Source organism: Rutilus rutilus, assembly GCF_951802725.1.
Source record: "Rutilus rutilus genome assembly, chromosome: 9".
NCBI classification, from domain to species: domain Eukaryota; kingdom Metazoa; phylum Chordata; class Actinopteri; order Cypriniformes; family Leuciscidae; genus Rutilus; species Rutilus rutilus.
In genome coordinates, this window is record NC_140223.1 from 33558494 (window position 1) to 33580273 (window position 21780).

At 37.8% G+C, this 21780-nt stretch overlaps 2 protein-coding genes across 6 annotated transcripts in view; both read right to left on the minus strand.

Annotated features, from left to right (window-relative positions):
- The window catches only part of atp1b3b (ATPase Na+/K+ transporting subunit beta 3b), a 30799-nt gene extending 14993 nt beyond the window's left edge, over positions 1-15806 (minus strand). The window contains exon 1 of one of the 2 annotated variants that reach the window (XM_084420008.1): positions 15315-15806. In XM_084420008.1, the coding sequence (XP_084276134.1) occupies positions 15315-15420 (106 nt within the window). In that variant the 5' untranslated portion in view covers positions 15421-15806. The remainder of the gene's footprint in view (positions 1-15314) is intronic. The other variant, XM_084420007.1, reaches the window with a different exon arrangement.
- A 1743-nt stretch (positions 15807-17549) lies between these two features.
- Positions 17550-21780, minus strand: part of tfdp2 (transcription factor Dp-2) — a 56124-nt gene continuing 51893 nt past the window's right edge. For all 4 annotated transcript variants that reach the window (XM_084418310.1, XM_084418311.1, XM_084418309.1 and 1 more), the window contains 2 exons: positions 18564-18606; positions 17550-18467 (listed from right to left, as the gene is read on the minus strand). In XM_084418310.1, the coding sequence (XP_084274436.1) occupies positions 18350-18467; positions 18564-18606 (161 nt within the window). In that variant the 3' untranslated portion in view covers positions 17550-18349. The remainder of the gene's footprint in view (positions 18468-18563; positions 18607-21780) is intronic.

The following is a 21780-nucleotide window of genomic DNA, read 5'->3' on the forward strand; positions in this document are numbered from 1 at the left end:
CTGGATCGAACTACTGGTGTGGCGCATATATATATATATATATATATATATATATATATATATATATATATATATATATATATATATATATATATATATATATATATATATATATATATATGATTCAATGATTTATTCATAAAGATAATTAGTAACTTGATAACTTGTTTCATTACTGAATGATTCGTGTTTTTTAACGAATCTCTTGAATGAATGATTCAATGACAAATACATTTTATTAACAGTCGCCACCTACTGGCGTAACAATGTAACCGATACAATCTTTTTTTTTTTTAAGCGTCACCTTACTTTCAAAAAGGTGATTGTCTTGTGATCGCTTCCATAGACATCAGGATTTGTATCCGAACTATAAACTTTTATCATATTAATGAATCATAATTTTTTGCAATTAAAAAAAGATTGTTTTTGGACACTTGGAAAAAAAAAATTCACAATTCAAGCACGACCTGCTCATGAACTCGATTCAAACACCCACGCAATCTTATTCCTAAATGACAACATTTATTGAAAATGAAAACAATTGAAAACAATTATTTATGTGTTACATTAATTTAGATTATCACAGAAGTACTGGGATAAAAGTTTATAGTTCGGATACAAATCCTGATGTCTATGGAAGCGACCAAAAGACAATCACCTTTTTGAAAGTAAGGTGACGCTTAAAAAAAAAAAGATTGTATCGGTTACATTGTTACGCCAGTAGGTGGCGACTGTTAATAAAAAGTATTTGTCATTGAATCATTCATTCAAGAGATTCGTTAAAAAACACGAATCATTCAGTAATGAAACAAGTTATCAAGTTACTAATTATCTTTATGAATAAATCATTGAATCATTCATTAAAACCTTTTTTTTTGTTATTCATTCAAATTAGCATTTTTTTAAGATTCTGCAGCAATTAACATTTTGTCCTTTTGAACCTAGTAAATTGTATGTTTTTTTTTGTTTGTTTTTTTGTCTATTAAATTGTGGGATAATCGCGATCTCTATTTAAAAAAAAAAGTGTTTCTTAATTCTACAAATTACTTTAATACAAATTAGACATAATTAGTTTAATGAGATGTAATGAGAATCATGATGTGCAGAAACAAGTAGAAGCACTACAACTACAACAAATAAACATACTTAAAATTACTTATTTTATTTTGGATTAAAATAGGCTACGGGAAACTTGAGAGTGATATTAAAGAAAATGTCAAAAAAAAAAAAGTTGCTCTTTTGATTCTGGTGTGACAATTTTTTTTTTTAAATTTGCCTAGATACTGAAACTAAATGGACTGTTGAATTATTGAAAAGTAAAAAAAACTGGCCAGCAATCCATTTGTGACAAATCAAGCACAACAATTGTAGGGACTTGATGACTCCATCTCTCCCACTTACAATCGCACGTTCAGAGAACAACATAGTAATGACTAACTATAATGTCATAGTAATGCCCGAGAGACAGTCTACAGCACAGAGACTTCAGGGGGCGGGTGAAACAAGGTTTGTTTTTTTAAACACACTGTATAAAAGTACATATAGACCGGCCAAGACAGAATCTGAGGACTTTTTGTAGCATTTTCTGGGCTGAGTTTTAGGGAAAATCTGCAGGATCCTGTAAAATGGGTTTAAACGCGTGCTCAAATGTATTTAATAGAGCTAAACACTTACATTATTGGTTGCTGAGAGCATTAATAAATTAGCCAAAATCTATAATAAAACATACATTAAAGAGGCACAGCGTTTGTAGAACTTTGTGAATTATGCGTGTTCTAATCCCGTGGAAATCCCGGAAGAATTACATATAAGATAATCACTTAAGAAAACAAAAAAAATCACTTAAGAAAAGGCGGGACAGACCAGTGTTATTTTATTATTACTGAAAAATATGAATTTAAAATATTACTAAATTAGAATTAATTGTTGCATTTTTGTTTGTTGTTTAAATAAAAATAATTCATTTTTATTATTACTTTTAGTTATTTTACTACAAGTTAAACTTGATAAGAAATGTTTATTTGGCAACTAGCTGAAATAAAATTAAAGAATTTTAATATTTAACATTAACAATAATACATTTTACAATAATACAAAATTAAATATTTCAATTTACGTTTATTTTAGTCAACTTTAATAACGCTGCTGCAGACTTAATGCAACCCTTACAAAAGAGTACTGTGGTGATAGTATGGCTCAGTATTAATGGCATTTCAATACAAACAATAGTACGGTTTAAATACCATTTAAAATACCACAGTATATAAATATGTACTCAAAAAGGTACTTCAAGGAATGCCATGCAAAATGCCCAAAATTCCACAGCGGTGCCCCGTCCAAACGACCCAAACATGGAAGCACTATGGTATTTGTAGGCATACAGAGAATAACAGGGGTGTCTGATGTAAGGGAACATAAATACTATTTGAAGAAAAGTAAAGAAATATAAATAGCAAGAGTAAAAGGATAAAAGAGTAAAGGACAGTGTGTATAAGAGCGTGAGAGAGAAGCTCAGATTAATTATAGATGCATTTCTTCTTTGTAGATGTCTCTGAGGTAGACTCTTACTATAAATAGCATCTGGGGGAGGACAGTTTAGTGATGGCACAGCACTGGCCTAAGGAAATGCACGCGCGCACACACACACACTTGCGCTTTCTGCTGTCTCTCATAATATTCCACTGGTGAAGAATTGAAAATTCTACATTAGGATTGATGACACGACGCTCATTTATTCGCCTGGATAATAAGGCAATAAAAATGCATTTCATAGGGAAAAAAATAAATAGAAATATAGCCTATAGAGGTGTTTTTAATATGTTTCTAATTCCCAAATTATGATGATTTTTTTTTGGTAACAAGTAAGATAATACAACAGTCTTGATTTTTGTGGTCAGAATGATTGGCAGCGCTAGTAAATATGATCAAAGACGGCTGTAAAAATAAATCTGCATTGTTTATCCTTTTGATCGTTCATTAAAAATTCTATTGAAATAAATGAATAAAAAAAAACAAAAAAAAACAAAACAAAAAAAACACATTATGAAATGTTTTTCTCCAAAACACGTTAATTATTAGCACCCTTTTATTAATTGTTGCCTTTTTGAAACCTCCTTTTGCCAAAATAACAGTTTTCTCCTATGCCTGATAAGTTTGGAGAACACCTGACAAGAGATCAGTAGGGCTGGGACGTAGAGCTGGGCGATATGAAAAAAAAAAAAAAAAAGATCATTTTTTTTATATCAGTCGATTTCGATAATTATCACGATAAAAGTCAAATCTTTATTTCTTTCAAGTTTAAAGGCAGATTTTTGCTCCTAAGTGAAAATTGTAGAAACAAGAGCGTTAATTGTGGTTTTAAACTACTCTTTATTGTCAGAACATATCAGGACAAACACTTGCCAAACTGGTGAACATTTTACAAATCTGAGGTAGAACATTCAAACATTTGTCATTTTTCCTTAACAAAATAAAAATCTTTATTGGATAATTAATTTCTTAGTTTCTGCATGTGCTAATTTTTATTTGGTAAAATGTAATATTCTGACTGTTTGAGTTTTATTAAACTTAACCATTGGTCATCCAGTATAAAACCACAGATAAAACCAGGCATAGCCTACAGCACCTCACTATCATGGCAAAATGTAACTTTATGGTTTCTATGGTATTTGAATGAAAAACAGTAGCCTAAATACATTATTAAATACTGTAATTACATTCCATCAGTCCTTTAATACATCGTCTACATTAATAATATAATACAATTCAATTCAATTCAATTCAATATGTGTATCCCACATTTCATGGTGCAGTTAATATAGGCGAACGTTACAGTAAATCCATGGTAAATGATGGGAATTTGTAGACGGAAAAGCCTTCTGACTGTATCGTTGCACACAGTGTTTCTCCTGTTTGTCAGCGCGGTTTCATCTGCCTTTAAACTGGTTTAAATCACCGAGACATTTGTGTTCTTCGCTGAATTCAAGCGCTTCTCACTGGATCTCGTGACGAGAGCGATCAGAGTAAACGCATCGGCTCTAGTGCTGCCGTTTGGACTTTGAGCCGAGCGGATAAATGGTCCGTGTGGCGCGCTGTTCAAATGAGTTTCGTTCCGCTTTTGGCGCATAAACATTATCGAACATTTATCGAACTCTTGATATTGTTTTATCGAGAAAAATTATATCGCGATAATTATCGTTATCGTTTTATCGCCCAACCCTACTGGGACGGTATGGATTTTTTCTTACCGCGGTTGAAAACCAAGAAATTTCCGCGGTATAGCGGTAAACTGCTTTTAAAAAAATAAAAAATAAATTGTCATAATGTGATTTAAAAAAATTAAATAAAAATAAAAATAAAGTGTGAAATCATTTACTTTAACATTATCTCTTATAGGTGGAGCACAAGTTGAGTTATTCTGCTAAATATCTTGGTCTCTGTGTCAGAGTGAAAGTGAATGGGGACAGAGACTGTTGAGCTTCAAAACAGATGAAAAATAACTGTTAAAGTATAATAAAACATCATGAATAGACCCATTGATGGACAGAGATTTTTCAAAAACATTTTAAGCTCCATTAAAGAAAAATAATAATAATCTGACAGATTTGGAATGGAATGAAGGTGAAGGTAAATGAGGAATGGGCGTTATGTTAGGAATTCCTAGTTTCAGGAATGGGCGTTATAAGAGATATTAAGCGTTCTTGGCTCTCATTAGATTTCCATTTGGCAGATATTACCCCAACATACGGCTGGGATGCTGTACGTTTCTGAACTTTGACCAGAAGCTGATGTGGGAAGGCTGAGGAGGAGAGATGAGCAATAACGAGAGCGAGAGAGTGAGAGAGCGAGAGAGAGAGAGAGGGAGGGAGAGAGAGAGAGAGCGAGAGAGAGAGAGAGCGAGAGAGAGAGCGAGAGAGAGAGAGAGCGAGAGAGAGAGAGCGAGAGAGAGAGAGCGAGAGAGAGAGAGAGAGCGAGAGAGCGCGAGAGCGCGAGAGAGAGAGCGCGAGAGAGAGCGCAAGAGAGAGCGCGAGAGAGAGCGCGAGAGAGAGCGAGAGAGAGCGAGAGAGAGTCCTCCTCAGTCAGTCAGAAGGGATATCAATACCGGAGCATGATGACTGAGAACAGTAGCCAGTCATTGCTGTCAGAAAGCCACTCAGCTCATCACCATTTCACCTCCATTTCACTCTTACACTTCAACCTATATCACTGCATCTCTGTCTATGCTCTCGCTAATGCCTCTTAGGTTTAGATCTGATCTCACCCGGGTCAATACTGGCACAACAACTGACATGCCTTCAACACAACAGATCCACTGCTAGAGTGTCTGTGCGATTCTGTGGGAAGGACACTTTCACCACTAACAAAATGGCAAAAAAGGAATGGATGAAAACAATGTTTGAATTTTAAAAAATTATTCATTACATTCCAACATTATTATTTAAATTGTCAAAAGTACCAACTTCGGTACTGAAATTAAAAATGTGATACCAGCATTTTGAGTGCTGTTGAAAGGATTCTTAAACACCTCTGGTTCACGTGCTCAACATACATGTCCCTGACTGGCCATTGCGTTCACGTGCTCAACATATACTGTATGTCTGTGATTGGCCATTGTGTTGAGGCGCTCAACATATATGTCTGTGATTGGCCATTGTGTTGAGGCGCTCAACATATAGGTCTGTGATTGGCCATTGTGTTGAGCCGCTCAACATATATGTCTGTGATTGGCCATTGTGTTGAGCCGCTCAACATTGGCTACAATGATCAACGCTTCAAAAACGTTGTCTTTTGTGCTCTGAGCGCTTACACATGGTAGCATTTGAAAGCAGGCGTCTATCAGCAGATCCGTCTATCAATGGATATATTAGGGATTAGAGATGCGCGGTTGGCGGTTACAGCCGCGGACTCGATTGGGCGGATGACGTGACGAAAAATAATATTTTAATTAAATTCGGGCGGGTGGCGGGCGGTTGAACCAATCAAATGAAAAATATATGTATACACAAATCAACGGCTGGCGGGCGGGTGCGGTTTTGAAAATTGGTCAAAAACGTTGGTGCGGATGGATGGCGGACGGATGATGATTTTTGTGATGCGGTTGCGGATGAAATAATAGCCCATCCGCGCATCTCTATTAGGGATCCGCTGATAGACGCCTGCTTTTAACCGCTCCTGTGTTTATCTGTCTCGATGAAGAGCGTCAAAGATGTCAGTGTTGATCATTGTAGCCAATCACAGACATATGTTGAGCGTGTGAACACAATGGCCAATCATAGACATATGTTGAGCGTGTGAACACAATGGCCAATCATAGACATACATGTTGAGCGTGTGAACACAATGGCCAATCACAGACATATGTTGAGCGTGTGAACACAATGGCCAATCATAGACATATGTTGAGCGTGTGAACACAATGGCCAATCATAGACATACATGTTGAGCGTGTAAACACAATGGCCAATCACAGACATATGTTGAGCGTGTGAACACAATGGCCAATCATAGACATATATGTTGAGCGTGTGAACACAATGGCCAATCATAGACATATGTTGAGCGTGTGAACACAATGGCCAATCATAGACATACATGTTGAGCGTGTGAACACAATGGCCAATCACAGACATACATGTTGAGCGTGTGAACACAATGGCCAATCACAGACATACATGTTGAGCGTGTGAACACAATGGCCAATCACAGACATACATGTTGAGCGTGTGAACACAATGGCCAATCAGGAGTTTAAAAATCCGTTCAACAGCGATCAAAATGCTAGAGGGAAATGCAGGCGGTGTCACATTTTTCAATTTCAGTACCAACTTGGTACCTTGTTTCTGGCAACAAGACATTGGCAGCAGATACTTTAAGTATCTAACTGTGCGTTCACACCGGACGCGAAAATGCGTCAAAATTCGCGCCTGCCGCGTCTAGTTATACGCTTGACCACTTTGTGTGCATTCGCGTGTCAAGAGCGAAATTGACGCGCGTAAAATCAAAAGTTTGAATCGAAATTTACGCGCGTCAGAGGCGAAAGTTTCGAAACCTGTTGGCGGCCATCTTTTTTTAGATGTTTATCGAGCATTAGCATTAGCATTAATCGAGAGAGTCACCGCTCGTATATGCTCTGGAGAGCAGAAACAGCAGCGTAGTGGACATCGTCGCTGTTCTCGGGTCCACCAAACCCTCCGGAGGGTTTCAGGGGTTTCACAATTTGCTCCAGGAGGTAGGTTTGGTGGACCTAACGGTGAGGACGCTGACGAGGAAAGCGTAGGCCGTATAAGCCTCGGCCTCGAGTGGTGGTCGCTGCCTGACGAGCCCGCGCTGTACAGCCCGGCGCGAGGTTCACCCTCGCCCGCACCTAATCTGTGATTTATTTTTGTTTTGATAATAAATGGAGCTGCAGTCTTCAAAAATGAAACCTGTCCTGTGATTTTTTTTTTTTATACACTAAATTGTGTGTGTTGTCTTTACATTATATTAATAATGTTTCATATAATCTAGAATAGATATGGAATAAATAGCATTCAATACAAAATGAGTATCTCTCATATATTGAAATCGAGTTTTATGTTTTTATTTGCTTTATTGTGCATTTTTAGTCATATTACAAAATAATTTATTGAGGCCAAACATAAAATAACATTATAAACTGTCACTTCACCACGTGACAGCAGCATGCAAGCAGGCTCCTGATTGGTTAACGCGGCGCGAATTGACGCAGAAGTTCAGATTTTTCAACTCGGGCGGCAGACGCGAATTCGCGTCAAACGCGTGAATGCACAAATAGCACTAATAAAATCATTCGCGCGTAACGCGCTTAACGCGCCAGACGCTCAATTCGCGTCATTCGCGCGAACTTGACGCGCGAATGAGGCGAATTCGCGTCTACCGCGCCGCGCTAAACGCCTCATTCGCGCCGCAGGAATTTTTTACGCGCGTAACGCGTCTTTGCATTGACTTAACATTGAAATGACTCGCGCCTGACGCGCTAAACGCGTCCGGTGTGAACGCACCATAAGGGTGCGTTTACACGACAACAATATGCTTAAAACGGAGAAGTTTTTCCTTTGAGTTTTCCACGTCATTGTCAAAACGATCCCCATTCACACGGATCCGTGAAAACGACTAAACACACTGTATTCTGCTGCCAGGCCATTAGATGGCGATGAAACACTATAAACTGAACATGTAATATGCGTGTGCATGACGTTATCGTCTGCCAGGCACCCAAAACGCGGTTTTTCGTGTAAATAAATGGCCAAAACACATAAAAGTTTTACGTTTTTAGTTGAAAACGGTGTCGTGTAAACAGCCCCTGTGGTCTCAAATGCATATTTACAAGATAGTTTTAAAGTAGATGCACATCTTAAAAAAAATAAAAATAATAATAATACATGCATCACTCAAAAAAGGGCAATATGGCCATCATTTTTTTTTTACAATTTCAAAGCATCAAAAAAATAATGAATGTAGATGTTAAAGTATTCTAATGTTCTCTATTAGTGACTTGTTTATCCCTGTCTGATGAATTGGAATGTTACTTGTTACTGAATTCCTTGATCAACACGCTAATTAAAGCACAGCCACTAAAAATATCTATACAACTATCTAAAAATGTATGTAATGTAACATAAAATGTAGATGTAAGGCAAAAATCTAGTCAATAGTAATCAACTGTCTGTAATTTGGGGCAGGACTGAAACAGGTCGTAACAGGAAATAAAAAGAAAGAGATGGAGATACGGAGAGAAGAGATGCCCAGAGTGAATGAATGAGACACAATGAAAGACAGGAGACAATAAAAGCCCACAAGACAAGTCTTTATCAGTGGCTTCTTATAGCTGTTGAGAAACCCAAGCCTCCGAAGAACCAGATACTCGTCCTCCTCCAGTGCCGAGGAATGCTGGGATAAAAATACTTCTCTGCAGCCGGCCGGGGGGGGGGTGAGGGTGTGTGCCGTCACACCAGGGTGCAGAACGGTGGTGTTGTGGGGGTAATTTAGGGTACCGTACTGAGCACAAAGTGAGCACCACCCATAAGCGTCTGTTTTTCTGTAAGTGGACATGCTTATGCTGCATATTACACCATTAACTATGGCACGGGCCAATGATCACATAAACCTGCACTGTAAGGAAAAGGCAACCTGTACCCGGATTAAAAAACAGTGCGGGACAGGAGAGCCTAGATGAGCTGTAGGATTGTATCATGAAGGATTATCACAGATTTCATTTCTCAACCCCAAAACAATAGGAAATGCATTAGAAATATGAAGATTAAATAGTGTTATGTTACTGTACCATTGAATACAATTTATTTGTATTTACTAGAGCTCTCAATTGATTAAAATATTAACCTGCATAATTGTCACCGTTAAAGTGTCATGAAACTCCCGTTTTAGCACTGATGATTCACACCTCAGGTTTGCCAAAAGGGTTCTTGAAATGGGAGTGTAAAAGCCCTGATATACTCAAAGAGAAGTACTTTTATTTTTTCTTCGCTTGGGGGTAAAACGAATTTAGAAATACCTGATACTGTTAAAAAACATCCCGACGCCACCCAAACCAACGCTGTGGCTTTTCTTCTCAACAGCAAAAAATAAATAAGTGACAGTGGTGAGAAAACAGCAGTGAATAAAGCATCGGATCATAGCAATGTGGATATGCTTGAACTAGCTCTGAAATTCACCACTCCAGTGAAGTCACGTCACATTCATTTATCTAGCATATTTTCAGAAAGTTCAATTCGGCAAGCTGTTTTGAACTCCTGAAACAAACTCAGAACAAACGTAATTTTGACCAGTTCGGTCTTTGATTTCGCTTGACGTATATCGGAGCCTTAAAGGGTTAGTTCACCCAAAACTGTAATTTCTGTCATTATTTACTCACCCTCATGTCGTTCCAAACTCGTCTTTTTTGATCAACTTTGCACACAAAAAGTATTCTCGTCACTTCATAACTTTAAGGTTGAACCACTGTAGTCACATGGACTATTTTAACGCTGTCTTAACTACCTTTCTGGGCCCTGAAAGTGGCAGTTGCATTGCCATCTATGGAGGGTCAGAAAGCTCTCGGATTTCATCAAAAAGATCTTAATTTGTGTAACGAAAATGAACGAACGTCTTACGGGTTTGGAACGTCGAGGGTGAGTAATGACAGAATTTTTGGGTGAACTAACCCTTTAAAACTGTGGGAAAGTGGGAATGCAGAGTGTGGGAAAACACTTTTTAAACAGACAAATGAATATTGAATTTAAACAGAATTTTGGAAAGAATTATTATTTTCTTTTTTTCAAATGGTTCAAAGAAATCCGTTCTGCAAACCTATTTGACACATCAGCTTCAGTAGCCTAAATCTATTGCTGGAGATCAAGTGTACTCCTAAAAGCCTAAAAACAGAAATTTGCATATAAAAAAAGGTTGTCTTTATCTTCCAGGAAACATGATCAAAAAATATTGATGACTCAACCAGCACTCTTGGGCGTATCCATATTTCTAACCAATCGAATGCTTTCAGAATAAGTATGTTGCTCCCCTGGCTAGCAATAGCAAGTAACAAACGGTAAATTTAAGGCTACCGCCCATCCAATAAAGCAGCACTTTGATATATTCCAGCCCAGTTTCCTGTTTCAATAGGAAATACATCAACACAAGAAGGTAGGCTAAACCGTGCTAAAACCATTTCACAGAAATTTCTCACACCACCCATCGTCAACTGCATTTCAGTGCGAGGCACGTTTTACTCCAGAGCGCGATCAACAGGGGTAAGCGTAACACAGCGTGGCCAGCTTGGCTCTAGAGAAGAGTGGCAGATCACCCAGTGATGGTGAGAGGAAGAGGCCCGGGAGAACAGCTGAGACTCCCAGTATGACTTTCCTTCCTGCCAGAATCCCTCCTCCGGGCAAAACACAGACAGCTACATTCCCTCAGGCTAGTGCTAATTCAGTCACGTGATCATGGTAGTGGCATCAGCTACACCTTCTCTCTACTCATTAGTAGCACTGAAAATGTATTGGCGTAAAATAATCTGGGCATGAAAGATGAGTTTTGAATTTTCTGAAGTAAACGTACCACTACGTTGCTAATGTTGTCAGGTTGCCAGGGTGTTGCTAGGTTTTTCTGGATGGTTGCTAGGTCATTCAGGCCAAAGTTTAATAAGTTTAAAAGTTTACCTAAACTTACTGCACATTTGAAGTGAACAATTTTGAATCAATGACTTCTAAAATGCTACAGTGTAGTAAATAAGAGAAAGTGTAAAAATATACCCTAGAGATCATTCTAATGGGTTTCCAACTTAATCCAATCAAGCGAGGAAAGACGCCAAATCTCACCCGTCGTTTGGCATGAAGGAAAATAGAGACGAGCCAGATATTGGGAAAGGGATTTAGAAAGTTAAAGGGATAGTTCACCCAAATAAGAAAAATCTGTTCTCATTTACTCAATCTCATGTCGTTCCAAGCTTGTATGCTGTTATTTTTAGCAATATAGGGATAAATTATGAAAGTATTTTATGAAATTCTTCTCAATACAGCACCAATAACCACGTCTATCAACCGTAACAGTCTAGTCTTCTGAAGACTGATGATAGTGAAGAACAGAATGGAATTTACTGGAATAATTCACCCCTAAATTAAACATCCATCATCATGTACTACTCCCAAGAACACAAGAGGAGATTTTAAAGAATGTCCCATATAGTGAAAGTCAACTGGGTCAATTTGGACCCCAATACTCTTCAAAATATCTTCTTTTTTTGTTCTGCAGAAGAAACAAATGCATATCATTTTGGGATTACTGGTACATGAGGGTGACTAAATGAGTTTATAATGCCTTAAAGTTATTAATTTCTTCCCCTCAGCTGAATCTTTGAAATCTGTGCAACACATAAAAAAAAAAAAAAAATGGCATGGCAATGCAATATACCAAATTTGACATAATGTTCAAAACATTAAAAGCTAGCGTCAACCCTAGCGTCCACACAGCAGACATGCTTACCACAGCTTATCCACATTATAACTAATTCAGTCAAATATATTTGCCAGAATAAGAGCATAAAGTACAATTGAAATGACAAGAACGCTTTTCCTTTTTAGCAAACTATTCTTTTAACCTAATTCATGAAGGGTGAAATGGCTCATGAAATCACCATTTTCCCCAATTTAAAATGTGAATGAAAAGCCACCGTTGTGAAGTTCCTCAATTACTACGTTGTGAATCTCAAGCCAAACATGCTCGAACACACACACACACACTCAAGGCCGTGTTAATGGGGCGAACAAGACCAGGACGTTTCATTGATGAAATGCAGAAAATAGGTCATTGTTGCATATGAAAGCATCACTGCCACATGGTTGGTCTCCTGATGGAGAACAACGTTCCCTTTCATCAGTATAAACCGTCTGCGGTAAACGTATCCTGAGATCCTACCACCAGCCCAGCTCCAGGCTCATCATACTGCGCGCATCGCCACAAATCCCAGAAGCTGTGGACAGATTAGCGTGATCGCTAACCCAAGCAAGGTCAACATTAGATTGGGAAGCGTTAATCTGGGCTAATCCAAACGGACATGCATCAGGGTGCAGATGTCTCGCTGAGCCGGACCCATCCATTAACTCAAGCCTGATCCTTTTATCTCTTCACTACCCATCTTTCCCTCCATCACTCTCGTTCTCCTTCCCATCTCATGGGAAAAGTAAAAGCAGCCCAGGAATCAAAACTGTTTCTCTTATGTGTACATTTTTTTAAATTACTTAGTTGTGGAAAGGTCGCTCTGGGACCCAAACACTGCAACCGTTGAAAAAAAAAAAAAAGAAAAAAGGTAGAATCATCATTTCATTTGGCCTTATTTTGGAGAATTTTTATGGGATGCACCCAATTAATAGACTAGACACATACATACATTATATATATACACATATATATACACATATATATATAGTTCCAACTGCTTTCAATTGTCTATTTGCCCTGCCCAACTTTTTTTTTTACAGTATTATACAGTATTTGCATTTACAATTTAAAATGATTACTGTTACACTTAAGTTTTAATATTATTAAATGTTTTTTACACATATATATTTGATTTTCTTTTTCATCAAATGCTACTTTTTAATTGCAAAGCAGGACATTATATAGTACTTCCAATTAGACGGGAACTTCATAAATTCCCCCCCAAAAAATAAAACAAAATATGAAAAACAATGGCATCCATGGAAAAACATTACTAGTTTGTAATTTTTAAACCCATTCTTACTGGCACTAGCAAGATTATCACAAGTCATTCTTGCAATTTTGACAAAACTATGTTAGCCGTTTCAACCTAGCGGGCAAGTTGACAAGCAGAATTACATGTAAATTATACAAAGTAAGATATAGCACTGATCCAACATGTGAACTTCAAGCTATCATTAACCCATCAACCACTCTAGAAACTGATTTCAGCATCGGTTGAACGCTAATACAGGCAATTCTCATGAAAACTTGAACACAGGCCGAGAAGAAAAAGCCCAGGTAAGCAGAATGACTAGGCCTCATTATGGAAAGCAATCCCAAGATCCATTAAAGCTGCAAGCACTGACGGTCCATGAACAAAGATCTGCATAACACGTCATATTCCTTGAGGCTGGAGAAATCGTTTTCATTTAAATTACATTGATTTCTTTCAAGAGGCCTATCGGTTCAGGAGCCTGCGGAGAGCCGGTTTGACCTTGAGAGGAAAGCAGGGAGGAAGACAGGGAGGAGGGGCTGAACGTGAGCTCATGCATCACATCAAGAAACACCCATCCCAGCGAAGGAGAGGTACTGCAGAGTTTAGCATCACGAACACCACCGACTGATCGATTGACCGAGGCGCGTAACTTCAAGAAAACAGTTTCATGCAAAGCCGGTTACTAAGCAACTGGGTATTTAAGACATTGCTCCCCACCCCCACCGATAATTATGAACACTTTACAGCTTTGAGGAGAATATACATGCAAACTGGATTGCAAAACAAGCCCTGAAATTCCTGAATATCTAAATGCTCTCAAATAAGAGAACAGAGAGCTTTTTCTCCTCAACCTCCCTCGGTGAACCAATTGTGTCAAGGGATGTGGAAATTTCCTCTCATCCTCTCAAGCAAAGGCTGTGAACCACAGCAAAGGTAATTTGCATATTGAATGAATGCGGATGCTACGTCACCACGGCCGTGAATGATTGACAGCCGAAACGTTCCAAGAGAATGCGCGCGCTGATACTCGCTCGCCGAATATCGCTGCGACTAATCGCAATATTTCCAATGAAAGGATACTTTTTGTCTTTCTTTTTTTTTTCGCGTGTGCGATGGTATTCCATTCCCTAATGTGTTTGTGTGAGGGGGATTTCTCAAATTTAGTTAAACTATATAAAACTAGAGACGTTAAATTAACCCATAGGAGAGGTTTGAGTTCGGAGCCGCCATTCGTCGAGTTACAAATAACAGACACGTAGCCTATTAATTTTAGCGTACAAATTATTCTCTCAACGCATGATTTCACAGCTAATGTGACATGCAGGCCTGCTGTAGAGAGCGCAGTGATGACATTAAGGAAAGCTATTCATAGACCTCGAGCCTCAAGTGAAACTGCGGGATACAAACGCGGAGGAATATCTGCCATGCTGTTACATTAAAACCCGATTAATCACGGAAATCCGCTATGTTTGACGACCGATTCATCCCGTCAATGAAGCAATGTTTTGATTTAGCAACAGTATTAAGTAATTATGGCACGGTAATATTCTTATACTGCAGTAAGTGGAATCATATGTAGGCTTAAGATTTAAAGTCAAGCATTTAGGCTACTACTATAAAGCTTTTTTTAACAGGATCTGTTTTAGCTGACTTCAGGTTTCTATAAAGAGTCGTAGTAGAATATGCGATCGATTGCCAGCGCTTTCATGTATGCATCTCGGGTTGTGGCTCATGGATATATGGTCTAAATGAACAGTTTTAAATGGTTAGATTAGTATGTGGCTTGAGATTTATGCATCTCAATGAAATCTAATGCATGATGAGCTGCACATGCTGACACATTGTAACGGACTGTAAGGTAGGCTAGAGCACAGAGCCATAAAGCTCAGGTCGCTGGGTTACAAATGTGTTCGAGAATCATTATCAATGCAACAGAGCTTTGCATTAGGGGCAATTCAGTCAAGAACAGTGTGTGTAGCCGTTTAATGGCACGTTCTGCGTGAAACAATACCTCAACCATAGGTAGATATTTTTGGTGTCTGAACATTAGTTTTAAAGGCGTGCAATTGACACTTGTCAACACAACCCCCCCAAAACGATTACTTACCCCAACTGCTCGCAGTGCGCCCGATGAATTCCCCCGTCCTTGGGTTGTAGATAAAATCTTTCCAACTCGACTGTTTCTCGTCAGCTTTCTCCTCTTTGTTGGACATGGTGTGGACAGGATGAATAAACCAGTTTGAGAACGGTAGATGAAGATAGATCTAAAGAAGCGTTGATTCGGGCTTGCCTCCTTCGCGGTGTGAAATAAAGAGGTGTGCGGTGTTTCCACGAGGCTCGAGACTGCAGTGCGTCCGCTCGAGCTCTTCACTGGCAGCGTTTGAACTGCGCTTGACGCGCATGCGCGGTGGAGCCGCGCCGCATTTACAGGAGCCGCATGAAGCGCGTTCAACATCATTTGTAAAAGGTTTACCGAAACGCCTCGTAGTTTGCAAACTGCGCTGCATAGAAAACGTCCACTGAAACCTTCATAGGGAGCCTGGGGCTAGTTATTACACCCCCCCCCCCCGTGACTAATTCACAGGTTCGGAATGAGTCCATTTTTTACTAGGTATCTTGACTCGACAAAAAGGTGTTGAGCATTTCCGCCGGGGTAAGTTGTCACTAAGTAAATATCACTTTCTTAAAACATGAAAATAGATCTAGTTTGTCGTCCAATTTAGTTAATGGTTTTCAGGTAAAATTAAAAAAGTAAAACTATACATTATTAGTATGTTAACATAGGCCCACAAAAAATACCAAATGTAGGCTATGGTAACCTATTAGAATTTTTTTTTTTTTTTTTTTTTTCAGGTAATTCTAACTCTAATACAAAAGAAAAACTTTAACTTTGATTCAACACCTTAATTGCTACCCAGATGCTCTTACAAATGCTCATTATGATAATTATAGGATAATCTATATTTGGCTTGAGAATGACGTCGATCTCAGTTATCCTTTATGGAACACTGTTCTACAATGACGTTTTTCTCATTATTTAGTTTTTGATGTAATACAGGTTTGGAATAACACGAGGGTGAGTAAATGATGACAACAACAACAACAAAAAAAAACTATCCCTTTAAGATATTTCTGATATGCAATTAGCCTACATAAAATAATAAAATTCCATAATTCCAATAACTAAACGTTTTTTTTTTACTCACAAAAAGCAATTTCTACCAAATAAAATATAAAATTGTATATAAATATAAATATTAATGTATATGAATTTGTTTCCATGACTTTTCCAGGTCTTGAAATCACACTTTTATAATCCCCACGTACAAAATATGCAGGTTGTCCAAGATAATGAGAACCCCGTTTTTTTTTTTTTTTTATTGTTAAGCCAACAAATTACAACTAGCAGTGTGATTTCAGATTACATCTTGTTTCATAGATTTTTTTTTAGCTTATTTTAACCTTCTTTTTTGTGGTCTTATTTTAAATGATTTTATGCCATCTTGCTGCCCCTAGTGGGTCCTGGTCAACTGGTTAAAAACCACTGCTTATATATATATATATATATATATATATATATATATTTAGATCATCCTCTCTTCCTCTTACCACAAACTCATAAAAATATTGATTTCATTTCCAGTTTAAAGGGGCTTTATGTAGAATTCAGCTCATTAGCGATACCAGTGGCCGTTAAGTGAACTGCAGACGGCAACTTCCTGCTTGTGCTCACGTTACTTACTAAAGACTGAATGTGATTCAAGGCGAAGTTCTTTTCCGCTCTTTGCTTAGAAGTAAAACATTTGAAATACCTTTGTAGCGAACATCCCAACACCGCCCACCCTGTTGAGAGCAACGTTTGATGGATATGTGCTGCACCTTCCCTCTGAATAACAAATTGATTATATTTGAGACATAGACTATATAGATGTCTGTGAGACTATAGTTTGAATCAATCTCTTTTCTTTGCATGACACATTGATATATTACAGTACTGAATGGCTCTTTCATTATTATCCTGAACATTGTATAAGCATTCGTTTCACGTGTCACTGAAAGGAAGAGCGTGCGAACGTCACATCCATTTTGATTTTCCTGGCAAAAACATCCAGAGTCCTTCACATAAAAATCCGTCTTCAGGCTTTCAACCTAGGATTCAAGAGTACTGCAAATCTGTTAAATAGCCTATACAGTACTTAACCCATCACATTTAAATGACATTGCTGCTGAAATGATTTACATTTCTGAATATCAAGGTTTAATAACTTGTATTTTTAATAATACCATATTATGGTTTTGAAGTATTCAGTTTTTTTTTTCCTAGACAACACCACACCAGAGGTAAACAAAATTATATGTTTATATATGTATACATGTACATACAGTTACATTTGCAAACCAAAATTCATATCAGTTCTGTTGAGTTGGTTTAAAATGCTGACCTGAGTGGATCAGGGCTGTTTCATTTATACCGGCCACTCTCAAATCCAACAAAAATGTGTTTTTAATCACTCACAACAAGACTAAATCTCCCAACATGCAACATTCACACAGCTTGAGGCAACGAGCTGCAAGCTATCCGAACCCAGAACGGCAGATGACCTTCAACTATTGTGATGAATGACAAGGAATCAACTATACAACATGACAAAAATCACACTGAATCAACCTATAAAAAAAGAACATTTTTCCATTTTAGTTTTTATGTGAAGTCCTTCCAGTCGGTGAACGGATCAGGACGCTGCTTTCCGATCCCCACGGAGAAGAAAATAAAGTGGCACTAGCCCACTGGACTACGCAGATACTGTCATATTCAAATATGACCGAAATAAATACACGTTTGGAAAGAATTTGAAAGTCCTCCGGATGAGAAGCAGAGGCTGGAAGTACACCGAGATGACCGAGGCATCTGTTAAACTTCACCTAATCGCTCCCTCTAAGGCCTGACCTGTGTCGGTCTAGCCTGAACAGCACCACAGAAGTACAGTTAACCGTTTCCCCTGGAGCCACAGACTACTGGCGTTTTGTAGCCAAACTGGGAAAGAGGAAGAAACAGAATGTGAGGGAAGCTAAAAATATGGTAATACAGAGAGGAGTGGCAGCTTATTTCCTGTGTGGCGTTCTGCTCGGGAATCCTGCGCGTCACTCCGGGGAAGAGGGGTTGTCATCGTCTTCGTCCTCGTCGTCCTCTTCCTCGTTGAAGGAGCTGGGCGTCTGTCCGCGGGACTCTGAGGTGTGTGAAGGGGCAGTGCTGCTGCGACTGTGGACGAGAGAGAGAGAGAGAGAGATCATGTTATCTTATGTAAATGATGGTGGCCTGGATGTGTGGAGAACTGTGCTGGTCAACATACTGTACCTCGTGAGGCTGAGAGGGGTTCTGTTGGAGTTTCTGGCCATGTCTGTTGGGACAGAACCACACGTTTATTTAGACATTATAAGTCAAACAACACAAGAACCCTATTATAAAGACAGCATCTCGACAGGCACTTCACTTTACTTTCAGTGAACAGGAAGGAAGTCTGTGGCTGAAGTATGAAGCGGGAAATGATGCTTTAAAAGAAAAAACAAAGAAGAAAAACAAAAACCCACAACAACATCGTACCAATTACAATTGAGGAAAAATGGTCCACGAAACGTGTCAATGTCTTGTGAATAATTTCATTAAAAATAGAATTAATTTTGTTGTCCCTGTGACAAAGAAATGATTTAGCTGCTTTTCTCATTTGCAGCAAACAGCTCACATCAATGTCTTATTTTGTTCCATATATTTTAGTTTTTTATATTTGATTTATGTTTTATATTTTTGAGACGGCAACTTTTTCTTAGCCGAATGTCTCTGATTTACCTGAAATATATTTAAATTATGATTTATATCAACTATTTTGTATTAATCCTATAAAGCCTGACATGAAATAAAAAAGTTTTAGAGGAGCTAATATAAAAAAAAAGTCTGAATAAAATTTTTGAAATGGAAGAGTTTATTGATCCTGATCTCGTGTGGTCATCTTTCAGCTGGGAAAACAGAAAGAGAATCCGACAGAAAAGAGCCCAGCTAGAGGAGCTAATATTACAGGTTTGTACCACACCTGTTTGTGTTTGTGTGTGTGTGTGTGTGTGTGAGTGTGTGAGGTTTTGGTAGAGAAGCTTTCCGACCTCGCAGCAAAAATTCCAAACAGCACTACATATGGGAATCATCTGTAGAAAATGAATTTAACGATTCCCATTCCCGATTCCACTTAGCGATTCTGGTGCTTTAACATTTAACTCTTCATTTATCCATCCATTTTAGTACTTTATTGATCCTGACCTATACACAGTATATTAGTACTATATTGCGGAAGAGGATTAGGGCCAGGCAATAATAAAAAAATAAAACCATCTCGAGATTAAAGTCATTATAATGCGAGATTAAACTCGTTAAATTTCGAGGAAAAAAGTCGAAATACAATACATTACATTTAGGAATAAAGTCGCTGTGTTGCGAGAAAAAACTCGTTAAATTTAGAGAAAAAAGTCGAAATACAATATTGAGAATAAACTCATTACATTTCGAGAATAAAGTCGTTGTGTTTCGAGAAAAAAGTCGTTAAATTTCGAGAAAAAAGTCGAAATAATCGTGAGAATAAACTCATTAAATTTCGAGAAATAAAGTCGTTGTGTTCCGAGAAAAAAAGTCGAAATGAAATGTAGAGAATAACGCATTCGATCAGTGTTCATAGCATAGCCTACTGATAGAGGATGGCAGAGTTAGATCACTTAGTCAAGCTATATTTTAGACTTTCTTTCAGTAACAAAGAATAGAACATTCTTAGGTCGGCTAGGTCTACTTAGAAGAAAAAAATCAGTCCAATTTGCGCGATGTAGTCACTTTTGTCCAACATGAAATTCATCGAGGTTTTGTGGTTTCCCAGGATTCCGAAGGAGAGTAGGCTACACTTGCGCTGGCCCAAATGCACTCTGGCATATACACAGCTATGATAAATTAAAACCGTAAGGCATTGCCGTTAATGGCTGTATAGATGGTTACAGTCGTTACATTCTGTGGATGGAGGCGTACACAACCAACAACGATGAATAATGCGTCTTATGGTATCCTGGGAAACCAGAAACCTCGATGAGGTTGATATCAGTAGGCTATGCAATGAACACTGATCGAATGCGTTATTCTCTACATTTCATTTCCACTTTTTTTCTCGAAACACAAGTTTTTTTTTAGTTTTTATTTAACGAGTTTTTTCTCGAAACACAACGACTTTTTTTCTCGAAATTTAACGACTTTTTCTCGAAACACAACGACTTTATTCTCGATATTTAATGAGTTTATTCTCAAGATTGTATTTCGACTTTTTTTCTCGAAATTTTACGAGTTTAATCTCGAATTATAATGACTTTAATCTCGAGATGGTTTTATTATTTTTATTATTGCTTGGCCCTAATCCTCTTCCGTACTATATAAAAGCCTGATGAAAGAGATGAAAAAAAAAAAAAAAACATACATATACACACACACATGCTGCAAATATCATCTTCATTATATATTTATATATATATATATATATATATATATATATGTGTGTGTGTGTGTGTGTGTGTGTGTGTGTATGTATATATATGTTTTTTGTCATATTTTTCATTGTTACACACACATGCTGCAAATATCATCATCTTCATCATTTATATATATGTGTGTGTGTGTGTGTGTGTGTGTGTGTGTGTGTGTGTGTGTGTGTGTTTGCATGTTGCAATACTCTTCTTAAGGTTTTAATGCTTTATTTAACATCATAACTGACATAAATGAAATGCTCAGATAAGCAAATGTTTACATTTTAACCTCACTACCAGGAAATGACCTGATTTATTAAGTCCTGTGAACACTGTTTACTTGTGTTGTTGGGTTATTGGTTTGCATGTAAACTCAGGCAACAGGTTATTTCAATAAACTTAATTAAACTTTGTGAGTTATCAGCGTACTAACATGCATGTAAACGTGCTCAATGAGATCTTTATGACAGTATAAGAGAATACTTGCATTCTATGCATAAATATCAGTCGTCACTCATATATCTCCTAATAATAAGCCTTTAAAAATGCTTAATTTTATGATCAAAGCTCTCTAGTTTTTATAGTGATACTTGTTAAAAAAGTATGAACTATCAATCAGATGACAGAAGGCTTGTAGTTGATTGTGTATCAGCAAAGTTTTGATCATGTTGATAATTTAGAGGCTGTAGAAATGTGCGTATCAAACATGATACAGCAGGCATTATAGGGTTAAGCAAGTATCAGCTTCCTAAAAATGTTCATTACTGAGAAATTGAGGTTTGGTGAGTGTTAATTTGGACTCTGCCAAAGTGTGACTTGCAGATTTTGTGGCAGATGGGGCATGTAGCTACAAACACATCACACTCCCGGCTCTGCACTGATCTGTGTGTCTTGTTACTGTCCGCATGGGAGATGAGGGGTGAAACCACAATACAGTCCTGCATTAACTCCATTTTCTTTTTGTCCTGCTTTATTACACTTGAGAGCTGTAGATAATTGGGAGCAGAATAATCCTTTACACAAAGATGACT